The following is a 13,085-nucleotide window of genomic DNA, read 5'->3' on the forward strand; positions in this document are numbered from 1 at the left end:
CCCACAACCTTCCGGTCACAGGGCCAGTTCCCTAACCTCCAGCCCACGACTGCCCTAATAATAATCATAAATACTAAAATATGGTGTTCTTGCATCGCTGGATGTCTCCCTGTAAAGTCAGAAATACTCATTAAAAAGTCAGAGTTGCTACGGTTCTTCAGACCATGTCAGACGTCTTTACATATTGACGTCACATACACAGGCATGGGCTGGTTACCTGAGCAACACTGTGCTGCTCAAAGCTCTGAAATATAGTGAAAGGAAGAAGACAGATATCACTGAATATGGAGACATAGGAACAGCAAACTCAGTTGCCAGCTGTCTGTGGCATCACACAAGGTCAAAGTATTCAAATGTAGAAGTGAAGAGACCCGGAGTTCTAACAACTTATATAAGACACTGACTTCAGCCTTATCATTTTAATGCTGGTAGTATTTTTTTGATAAGCTGATTTAGGCTATCAAAATATCCTAGCAAGAGAATGTATCTACAAATATGTGCTATGGTACACTCTTATAATAGATGGTCCTTCAAGAGCTCTTTAGTAAATAAAATGGTTTTATATAGAACCATGAACACTCATGAAAGAGCCCTTTGTATGATTAAAGGTTCTTTGCATGGTGAAATGGTTCTTCAGATTGATGGAGAATGTGCTGAAGATGGCTTTTTGGAAAGGGACAGATCATTTACTGCTGTGGAATTTAATGTTGCCCTTCTAGTGTAATGCAAGTATGGTTGTAGTTGTGAAGTAGTTTTAACTGTATAACATTAGCTGGCTAATTCTCTAATATTACTTAAAGATTACTTTGCTAGTGGCGTTTTTGGAGAGTTTGTCCTCTATTCTTTGATAAATCAGGCTAGCCCTTATTCACAGGTAATTTCCAGTGCCACCACCTCTCTCCTTTCATAAACATAACCAGTATAAAATATCCATGGCAAACGCTGCCAAGATAGATATGTGACTGGCTAGAGACTTACATAATGGAGACATGCTACTCAGCTGTCTTATGAGTGGTAATGATAGTGAAGCCTTTTTCCACCATCAGGTGGAACTATGTCCTTTCAATGGGTGTTTTAGTTAGTCATCAGTTAGCTGAAACTGAGTGTGTATTGTGGGGGGAGGCACTGAACAGTCACGTTATCTTGGCCTAGCAAGTTATAGCTTAAAACACTACAGAACAGGTTCAATTTTGACTTTCGCACTACAGCACCGGTCCATTTTGCCCTTGCTGTTATGTTTTTCACTTCTATACTTGTGATAGCAGAGCAAGAGTTAATCAAGTCGACCATGTACTGGACTGTTTGGATCTTTTTAGCTAAGATAAGTTAGTTAAGAGAGAGAAGCTTTAGATCAGCTAGGAGAGTAAAGCTCCAAACACCACAGAACAGTATTCATTTCAGCTTTTTGTACCTCTGAAACCAGTCCCTCGACTTTGCTTCCTTGGATTTGAGTCATTATCATCTAAACTGTGACAGTAATGCTTTTGTTAGTCAGAAGCTGGCAGCTTGCTAGCTAAGCTCCTGGTTATCACTGCTGTTTAACATTTAGAAACTGGAGTGTTAGATTGAAGCTTTGACATTTATTGAATGGTGGATTTAAAATCGTGCACTACCATAATTTATTTGGTGTCTGTATGAGTGAACTGAACTTTAATTTGATTGTTTTTAGGATTGACTAGTGCAGCAGGAGGCTGTGGCACAATACTGACAAAAACATAGAACCATTCAGTGAATAGCTGCGTCATTACATCACCCCACTGAACGGTTCTGGGGCACCCTGTATGGCTAATTAACTGTGCCAGTTAACAAACCAGTCTGGGTTTTTAAGCATTCTGTGTTGAACCACTACAGAGTCAAGAGAATAAAAGCAGGCTAAAATATGTTGTGCTGCACCCTGTGAAGCCTAAAATAATAATTTAAACGTCAGAGGGGTCTGGTTGAGTTTTTCAGACTATGTCTATTACACAGATGAAGATATGATAATAGGAGATAATTTTCTCACATCACCTGAAAACATGCCTTTCACCCAGCTTTGAGTTCTCTTTTAACTTTCTTTCAACTCGGGGAAGGGTCCAAAGCACAATTCATATTATGTAACGCCCTGCACATTGCATGCAATTACACATTTTCACCAGGGAGGTCTCCAAATCCCAAATCTGTAATGTACTATGTAGACATTGTTTCATTATCTCCACAGTCCATAGAGTTCACATATGGAAATTAAGCTGAAAAAACCTGTTTTGAATTCATTGTGGTGTGATGTCACAACCATGGTCTCCCATTCAGCCTAGTTTCAGCAGTAAAGTCGTGCCCATTGTCATTGTAGTGTTGTTCCTGCAGACGTTCTGTAGCAGTTACTGGAGTGGCGGATATGCTAAAATTATTAAACATTGTGCTGTTCCTGGCTGTTGGGAAGTAAATGGATCATTGCAGCCTTCCACCCATCCAAAAAGAGTCTCTAAAATGTAGATATATTTCCATGTTCCAAAGGATTTAAGTTCCGACTTAACTGTTTGTTCCACAATTTCAAAGTTAAATGAAGTTCGAAAAAGATCAAGTAAAATGAAAGATGATTGTTTTTTTTAGTGCATAAAACCACATTATGAGCAGATTTTAGGGGAAGAAGTAAAATGCAAGAAAAATGCAGAAAAAGAGGCCTTTTAGGATTTAATGTGGATTAAAGTGGATTTAAGCCTTCCATTTCAAGGCAGGTCATGAGGCCAGTTTATTTCATTATGGCAAAATCTGCTTAAAACCACAGTGGCGAACGTGAATTTTGAACTGAATGTCCAGAGCTGGCTGTAGTGGAATAGAACTGACCTCATCCCTGGGTTAGCTGTCAGTGGAACATCTAGATTCTGATACCTGACCTCTGCTCACTATACGTGATTCCACAGTGATGGGGTGTTATGCTTTTAGATTCTTCCAATTTTCTTGCAATTTCACACCACTTATTACACATTTCTGTAACCTGAAAATAGCTCAATCAGTTTGCATTGACGTGCCTGTAGTTACTGAATCATAAGCCTTGGTATGTAATGAGCCTGGGATTTTAAGGGTTTAAAATACAACATCATTTCCAAAAAAGTTGGGATGCTGTGCCAAATATAAATAAAAACAAAATGCATTGCAAATCATTAAAACCCTATATATAATCGTAAGTAGTACAAAGAGAACATATCAGATGGTGAAGCTGAGAAATTCTATTGTTTTTTGAAAAAGTATAAGCCCATTTTGGTGGTTGTTAATTGGTGGTTAATTGGCAACAATTCAGTCATATGATTGGGTATAAAAAAGCAGGAGTTCACCACTCTATGAAAGACTGAAGAGGAAAAAAGAGCAACAATTCAAAACTTAATTTCATCATATATGGTACATAATAACATTAAAACATTCAGAGAATCTGGAGAAATCTCTGTATGCAAAGGACAGGGCCAAAAACCAGTACTGGCTGGCCGTGATCTTTGGGCTCTCAGCAGCGCTGCATTAAAAACAGACATGATTCTGTAGTTGAAATCACTGCATGGGCTCAGAAGCACTTCTGAAAAACACTGTATGTGAAAACAGTTTGTCGCTGCGTCCACAAATGCTAATTAAAACACTAAAACCCAAAGAAGAAACCAAATATAAACAGGACCCAGAAACACCACTGCCTACTCTGAGCCCAAGGTCATTTAAAATAGTCTGATGGGGAAAGTGGAGCTGTTAAGCAGCTGAAATCCCATATCAAGCAAGAACGGGAAAACATTTCACTTTCAAATCTACAGCAGCGTCTCCTCATGTCCCAAACTCTTACAGAGTGTTGTTAAAAGAAGAAATGATGAAACACAGTGGTAAACACGCCCCCATCCCAACTTTTTTGGAACATATTGTTGCCATCAAATTCAAAACTCGCTTTTATTTTTCAAAAAACAATAAAATTGATCAGTTTCAACATTTGACATTCTGTCTTTGTAGTATTTTCCTTCAAAAGTATGGTTTAAATGATTTGCACATCATTGCATCCTATTTTTATTGACATTCTGCACAGCATCCTGACTTTTTGGAAATGAAATTGTAGTTTGGAATCTCTTGCAATAAACCATTTTTTAATTATTTTATGTACAATAACACAATGTTGTATTAAAGATTAAAGGAATATCTCATATTTTTCTTATATGATTCATTTTTACATGACTATTTTCCAATTTATGCTACTTATATATATATACATATATATATATATATATATATATATATATATATATATATATATATATATATACACACACACACACACACACTTACTTCCATATGTAAATTAACTAAGTTCTGTATTGTGCCGCATTCGAAAAACAGTCTAGGCACTACTGAAAACCTCACTGTGAACGGGAAGGGCGTAACTGCTGTAGGCTGAAATATATAAATGTGTTTTTGTGACATCACAAAAGCAATGAAATCAAAATGGGCTGTTTTCATACCATGGTTTCTGTATATGGACAGAGAATTGAACAGTACAGTTTGAACTTTTAACAGTGTTTACATACAACATCAAACTCTTATTATAGTAAAATAATTTACATTATTTTATGTATTATTATCAGAATAAAAACCAGAAATAAAGGAAAATTGGTTTTCATTATATGAGTCAGAAATATAACACAGTGTTTTGGAAACAACACTTTATACAGCATTTCTAAGTGCATTCTGAGCTGCAGCGGTAAAATGATGTGTCGGTAAGAACAGAACCCCTTTCTCACAATGCAGAGGAGATGTAATACTGAGACCCTGGTGGCCCCAGTGGACAGAGGAATAAGTGGGAGAATATATTACGTTATTGACAGTTATTCCCAAGGTGGGATGTATGTATATAATGGAAATGTGCTCTAACTTGTCAGAATTACAAGACTGCTTGTGTGTGTGTGTGAGTGTGTGAATTTCAAGTTGAAATGTAAGAATGCAGGTGTCGGGTCACCGGGGGTCTGCACGCCTGAGAACTGGTTTTTAAACATTGCCACTTTTAAATGAAGGCTGATGGAGGGCTTGACACAGAGCGAGTGAGAGCCTTTTAAGTGTGCGCTGCTATTAGCATATTCAAATAGAGGGGAAGTGAGTGTGATATGCAGGGCAACCTATCAGGCATATCACCCTTACACACTCACATCCTGACATCCCTCTGTCCCTCTTATCATGCCTCTCAGTCTGAGAAGTTGCATGTATTCAACTTCAATGGAATGCTAACCTCCTGCAGGTACACTAGTGGTCAGTGAGAGGACTGAAAAATCAATGTGGACATTTTTATGAATATAATCAAATAAAATGTTTTCCATATAACTCTTATCAGACTAACTAGGACTTTTTTGGCTCTCTGTATGTTCTGGGAGCTGCAAGTGAGCAATGAGGGGCGAAAGGGGAAGAGCGGGACATGCTCCCCGCCCTGTAACAGACTTTGACGTACACCATATTTCCAAAAGTATTCAGTCACTCATCCAAATAATTGAATTCACGTGTTCCAGTCACTTCCATGGCCACAGGTGTATAAAACCAAGCACCTAGGCCTGCAGACTGCTTCTACAAACATTAGTGAAAGAATGGGTCGCTCTCAGGAGCTCTGTGAATTCCAGCGTGGTACCATGATAGGATGCAACCTGTGCAACAAGTTCAGTCATGAAATTTCCTCACTACTAAATATTCTACAGTCAACTGTCAGTGGTGTTATAACAAAGTGGAAGCGATTGGGAACGACAGCAACTCAGTCATAAAGTGGTAGGTCACGTAAAGTGACAGAGCAGGGTTGGTGGACGCTGAAGTCGCCAACTTTCTGCAGAGTTGATGGCTAAAGACCTCCCAAACTATATGTAACCTTCAGATTAAGAACAGCGTAGAGAGCTCCATGGCCGAGCAACTGCATTCAAGCCTTACATCACCAAGCACAATGCAAAGCGTCGAATGCACTGGGGTAAAGCGCTGCCACTGGACTCTAGAGCAGTGGAGACGTGTTCTCTGGAGTGATGCATCTAGAACTTCCAGAAGGCCTAGAGTGACATTTTTCTTACACATTGGTCCTGTTGTAAATCAAAACATGATTAATTGATTCCTCTGTCAATTTCTAATTATGGCGGTATTTAATCTGGTATTTTATGCCTTTTGTACAGCTCCTGAAGTCCTAACCAACAGGAGGCCTGCTTGGCTGTACATACCTAGATTGCAGAGAAAAAAGCATTTGACTGGACAAATTTCCACTGGCCGTTTCAAAATCTTAATTTTAAGATTTTATTCCCCAGAAATCATTAGGCTTTTTCTGAAGGCCTAGAGGACGCTGAGGCTTCCCCACTGTTAATACGGTGTTCCACTCAGAGATCTGTCATGGTATAAAAGGAAAATATGCTATTATTTTTTATTTACATTGTGGCATACGCTGTGCCTCACTGAGATTCTTTATTTTATACCACATTCATCTACACTTACTGTTCCTTCCAGCCATTTAGCTTTTTGTTCTGGCACTGAAGGGTAGGGCTGCAACAAATGACTAATTTGATAATCAAATAATCGATCAATTACTGAAACGAATAATCAATTATTCGGATTATGAATCACTACATTACCAAATAACTTTTATGTAGGTATTAGCTTTTAAATTTAGCTTGAGGTTTTATTTTTTGCATTTGCATTTGCTAACATAGAAGACAATAAAAATGAATAAAAATAAAAATGAACTTTTCCTGCTAATAAAAAAGATGAAAAAAACATAAAACTCCAATATATTTTTTCAACCAAGAATGTGCAAAGTAGAAGCAAGAAAATATAACAAAACTAAATAGTTTTCCTTTAATCAATTCTAAATTTAAATGTTCATTTTAAACAGTGCAGTTTGTGCTCTGTGCATTCTGCTGTCTGTCTAAACTCTACTGAAACTGAATTTTTTCACAGATCTTTAATGAAACGGAGGTAAGTCAACATCTTACGGAGCCCCTGAGGAGCGATGGTAAAAAAAAAAAAAAGTAAATGACGTTGCATTCCCTCGCAAATATTTTACTTTCTCTTGCAAATAAAATGCGTTCCCTCACAAATGTTCTGCTTTATGATGCAGACAGTTTGCATTCACTTGCATAAGCTGTGCTTTGCTTAAGTTCAGACATGGAGCAGCTCATTGAATTCATTGAACTGATGTTCTCATAGACTCCTAGATATTCCTAATACCAATATTACTGCTATTAATATTAGTAATATAATCACGTGTAGGTAGTTTGACCAGAGGAGGATGGGTCCCCCCTGGTGAGCCTGGTTCCTCCCAAGGTTTCTTCCTCAGTTCTGAGGGAGTTTTTCCTTGCAACTGTTGCCCCTGGCTTGCCCACTGGGGGGTTTCTGTACATTCTTACAGTCCTGTTGAAACTTTTCTTTTACGAAATTCTGTAAAGCTGCTTTGTGACAACATCCGTTGTAAAAAGCGCTATACAAATAAATTTGATTTGCCTTTACAATTAAACAGGCTGTTTTTGTTGTTGTGCCTTTAAGACTGATATATGTAAATGAGCTCTGTTCTGATTTGCTGCCATGTACTGTGTCTTAGTGAATTTTTGTAATCATTTGGTTTTCAATGCTAAGGGCCCGTTAGTGTGAAATGTAACTGTAAACTGAGGTGAAAACTCACCTTTGGTGCAGAAGGGTCCGTCGTAAGCCGTGCCGCTGCAGTCGCATGAGTAGCCGTTGTATTTCTCCACACACTTCCCTCCATTACGGCAGTACATTCCGAAACTGGTACAGTGACCAGAACAGCCAGGTTTAACTCCCGGGGTGACTTTGGCTCTCTCCTCAAGATCAAGGGTCACGCCATTCATCTTCAGAGAGCGGATACATCCGAGAAAACCTCGCTGTCCTCCAGCTGCACCTGCGTATTCAACAGAAAACACAATTACAGAGTGGAACATTACTAATAATCGATGTCTGGCCAGGTCAAAAGGAGAATTCTCTCGATTACTGCATATAACAGCTACTGTAGGAGGCTTGGGATAATGGCCCTGTTCTTCAATTAAAATAAAGATCCAACAGGCAACATAAAGAGGCCTAAATGAGAAGCGCTGGAGGTTAAAATGAAAAACGCTATCTCTCTCTCTCTGTAGCTGAAGCAACCTCAACATGATGAGATGCATAATTCAATAGTATAGATTCAACAGAAATGAGAGAGTGACTCAAACAACATTAATGCTCCGCTCGTGGGTAAAAATAATTACTCTCGCACAGCTCCGAATAATGTCCAAGCACTTTTCCCATTATAGGAAGCTGCTCATTTACTCAGGAAAAAAAATTATCTGACCAATGAGGTGGGTTTATATGTTTGCAAGTGACCAGCCAAGACACAGTAATTATAAAGTAACGTTAAATAATAAAATGAGTAGAGAGCTGTGAGGGGACACTGGGAGAGAGATAAAGCAGATGCTCTTATTAACCTTTAAGAGTTATTACTGTTGTTTTCCTATATTATGCAAATGAATTTACATAACTGCATATTTAATTGACATTCTTTTACATTTGGTAGTGAGTCTGCGCTTCTGCCATTTTTGTGTTTGTTCTGATGTCAGAAACTCAGTAAAAATGTTAATTCTGTTTTTTTTTTCAATTTAATATCAAAATACAGTATCTGTATAAGAATAGAATAAAATATTCAGATTTATGTTTACATTTATGGCATTTTGCAGACACTTGTCTAAAAAAGTTTAAATTTATGCACAAGAATAAGTCATGAAATGTCATTTAAAGGCCTCTCTTTATTCCCCCAGACCCTGAAGACTCTTTCAGCTGCTCTGCATTTCACTGTAACTGTTGCAGATGGTTGTGAGGTGACTTCTGACAGAAAACATGACAATTACAGCCATGTTTGACACTGATTACATTTTAGAACTATTGTGGACGAAACCAGTCCTGCGTGTTCGTTGATGCAAAACAAATGAGACGAGTAGATCAGACTGAAGTGAAACAAACAAAGTTTTATTACAGAATTCTGGAGAGGTTACAAACAGAGAACATGCATCATGTATCTCCCAAGTAAGCTCTGACCTCCCAATGTGTTCTGACTCCTTTTATACCCTGAAGTTGAATGTGTGTGTGTGCGTATAAGCTGAACCTAAATGTGTACATGTTCCTGTTTAGTGGGTGCAACGGACATATAGTTTACCATATATGGATGCGAAAACCTCATGTTCTAACGACAACCTCACATTTTAACGGTTAAGCGCAGGTCTACTTCAGTTTATGGCCTTGGGCAGTTTCCTGTTGCGTACATCTCTGCATGTTTGTCACAAACTGCCTGTTGTAGCCTGCCCTGCCATGCGAATGTCATAACTCTTTAATGCTAAGCGTGAGTTAATGCCTTCTGATATTAATGGTTAAAAGTATACTACTACAAACATTAATACTCAAAAGTATGCTACTAAAGATGTAAAAATCCACACTATCCATATCTTTATTACGAACAATCCTCCAACAAGGACGAAGCTTAAAGCTTAAATCTTTGTTTTATTTGCTGATGTGCTTGTCCAGTTACTTTAGCTGCCTAGCTCAACATGAAGCCTAATTCATGTTCCAATGTAAGTGACTTCAGCAGTTGATGACCTGGTGCCTTATTTCTAGCATGTCTACCATTAATTTGTATGGATTTGTAGTAGCACATCATAGCATGTGTTTACAAAATCAGCAAAACTGGTTAGCTAGCATGATATCTCTGTTTTCACTGCGTCTCAGTCTCTCAGCTACGCTAACCAAACAAGAGACTGAAGACGCTTTGCTTCCTCACACTGAGCGTCATTCAGCTCTCACAACTAAATCTGAACAAATGAACTCATATTTTGTTATCTCCCTTTATGTAAACGCTGGTTTGCACTTACTTCTTACTTAATAACTCTTACTTCAGTCTTAAGTTCAGTTCAAAGAAACACGGAGGCTTTATGAAACTAGCTAGAGGGAGTTATCCACATAATGTGGATATAATGTAGTGAATTTATCACGCTAAGAATTAATAATGAACTTTAGTTGTTGTAGTCAGTCTGCATCATCTCAGGTGTTAATTTCTAGGTATTCTTGTTGTTACTATGTATTTACAACACTGCGTGTACAATACCTGTTACAATTTCAGTGCTCGTTTGCCCTTCAATCCTGAATTGAGAGCTCTTTGTTGACTTCTAACCCTTCTTTTGGTTTTTTATAGACTCACCTTTAAAGCCAATGTGTCATTTTTACTCTGAACTCTGAAAACTGTTAGGAATCCAGAAGAGTGTCCTATAATTCTTTTCAAGACAGATATATTTAAATGACCTCTGTTCTGATAGACTTCCCTGTATTGTATCTCACTTAAAGAGCAGTCTGTGCTGAAACACTCCTTATAACTTCGGGGGTGAATGGGTGGGGCTAAACTGCTGTACACTCAATAGGAGGGTGTACAGTCTGTAAATGTGTCGAGTTTTTTGACATCACAAAAACGAGCTACAGTTTAGTATCCATAGATGGACTGTGTGGTCTGTATGGATACTGGAGAGTAAATAGCTTTACCAATGTTTATATTTAGGATGGCAAGATGACACATGTTCTTTAATTACATGCTTTTAATGAACTATCTTCTTAATAGTTTTCTAAGGGTCAAATTCTGTTTCAGTAGACATTAATTTGAATGTGGCTTTGTTTAATGGTGTTTAACATACACTGTAAGATTAGGACCAAACAGACATTGGGAAAAATGTATTAAAGAGTTTTTCAAGTCTTCTAGGCTCAATTAGCAGCAGACTTGGCTCCACTGTTTTTGTAATGTGTTTTGACGCTCCAACACTGACCTCTTGGCCATTTAAGACCATTAAAGAAAAGCCAATGAGGCCACTGCTCATAGAGCAGAGGAAAGCACCACAGTAAATACACTGCATTAATATCATAACAGTGCCATTACGGAGCTGACATGCCATTATTCTCTCTTTTTCTTCTCTACACACAATCGAAGCGCAGGGCTAATTAATATCACACAGCAGAGGCTCAGATTGCTCCTAATTATTCTCTCTGACACAGCAGTCACATTCTTCTACCCCATTACTTAGCATGAAGACATCAATTATGGAATTTTTCTTTAGTGGGGTTTAACCTCTTAAAGGGGGGAATTCCACCAATTTTTTTAAAACAGCTGCATATGTAAATTCCTAAAATATGAAGAAAGTCAGCCAGAGTGGTTTGATGTCTATTGTAGAGGAACTTACAGACTTCTTTACAGTGCGGGTGATAGGAACCAGGGGGTCACAATGTCTAGAACACAAATATAGACATTTTATTTACTATACAGAACCACCAGTGAACCTACACATGTCTGGGCTTTTAAATGTAATGTTCATAATGGTAAAATATTAATACTAATTTTTTTCAAACGTTTTCTATTTGGCCATGTTACACCCCATTGGTACCTCTCCACCTTTAAAAACAAGTTTCTCTCAGAACTGCTGTAAAACAATGTCAAGCAAAGTGTATTCATAACCTTTCCATGTAATGAGTTTCCGTGAGGACGTCTGGTTCCCATCACCACCATTGAACAATTCTGACTCCAGAACAGAGCATTTCACATCAAACCATGTTTACATAGTACTGATTTCATTATACAGAATTTTAAAACACTTATTGTAATCATTCAAGCTCCTTTGTATGCATCCATTCTCATGGGTGTTCTAGATACAACATTTGTTTTATAGAACAGCACTTTTCTACAAAAAGATGGTTCTTCAAGGGTCCTTCATTAAAGGTATTCTATTTAGATCCATGAGTTTCATTTAAACCATTTCCTGTTTAAATGTTTCTTTGCATGGTGAAATGGTTGTTCAGATAAATGGAGAATGTGTTGGATAGGGATCTATATAGAACTGTTTTGAAAGTGGCTTCAAATAACAAAAAATAGGTTCTGCTATTGTTGCGATGTCAAGCTTGTAACAGTAGAAGAACCCTGTTTAATGCTTTAAGGATCTATTTTTAAAAAAGCTCTATATAGAACCATATACAGCACATTCTCCATCACTCTGAAGAACTATTTCACCCTGCAAAGAACCATTTAAGCATGAAATGGTTCTAAACAGAAGCATTACCTTTACTAAAGAATTCCTGAAGAACCATCTTCTTAAGTGTGTATATTTTACATTTTCAACAATTTACATGGGCTATTTTTTAATGAATGGCCTTGAAACCTCAAAAAATGATTATCTAATATGTCTCAGTTAGCAAAGGCTTTTTAGTCTGTAACTACATAGAAAAATTAGATGCAAAATAAGTTACTAAGAATTAAGCTATAAGTCTGGAACTGCTGATGGTTATGTGAAGGTTAAGGGGTTAAAGATGAAGCAAAAAACCTTAATGTAATAGCAGTGTTGAAATCCAATACCTTTTAGCCTGGTGGCACCTGCATAACTAATTCAACTCTAATGAAGGCATATTAAATTAAAATACAGGACACATTAGCCTGGTGGACTACCTTTTCACCTCTGCAGGACTCCGTCTGAATGAAGCCTGAATGGAGTTTTACTGCAGTAAAATACTGAGATGAGCAAAAATGTTGAGTACTTTGGTTACATTTGTTTCCAGGACTTTTTATGAGTATTTAAAGTCATGGTATATGCACTAATAGCTTGCACTAGTAATTATAATAACCTTAAAACAAATATATTAAAAATAACATGTAGCATGTTATGCTATTTGTACAGCATAAACTAAGGACAACACAGTTTGTGTTTCTTATTTGGCAAAGACCCATTCAAACAATTTAACATGAGGAAAATGAAATTCAACTGATAAAGTTACACCTTTCATGAACATCTAATAGCTCCCAAACTAGGACTGTTTTCCATATTTTGCCAAATTTCAGTAGTCATGTAGTCAAAAGACTGCTAAATAAAACAATTCCCTTTTTAGTATCAAATTTACTTATCAAAGTAAATAAACATGTTCTTATTAATAGATTAATGCACAAATTTATATTCTTTTAAATGGCTATTTTTAACACAAACATAAAACAATTAGATGTCCTGCCAAACTTTACCGTGAATCCCCATAGCAATAAGAAGGTAAGGTAAAACTGATTTACCTATTTATGCTGA

General features: G+C 37.3%; 1 protein-coding gene across 1 annotated transcript in view; it reads right to left on the reverse strand.

Annotated features, from left to right (window-relative positions):
- Positions 1-13,085, reverse strand: part of cntnap2a (contactin associated protein 2a) — a 655,370-nt gene that overhangs the window by 55,641 nt on the left and 586,644 nt on the right. The window contains exon 18 of the mRNA XM_017717995.2: positions 7,631-7,867. Coding sequence (XP_017573484.2) covers positions 7,631-7,867 — 237 coding nt within the window. The remainder of the gene's footprint in view (positions 1-7,630; positions 7,868-13,085) is intronic.

The sequence above is a fragment of the Pygocentrus nattereri genome, chromosome 24 (assembly GCF_015220715.1).
Source record: "Pygocentrus nattereri isolate fPygNat1 chromosome 24, fPygNat1.pri, whole genome shotgun sequence".
NCBI classification, from domain to species: domain Eukaryota; kingdom Metazoa; phylum Chordata; class Actinopteri; order Characiformes; family Serrasalmidae; genus Pygocentrus; species Pygocentrus nattereri.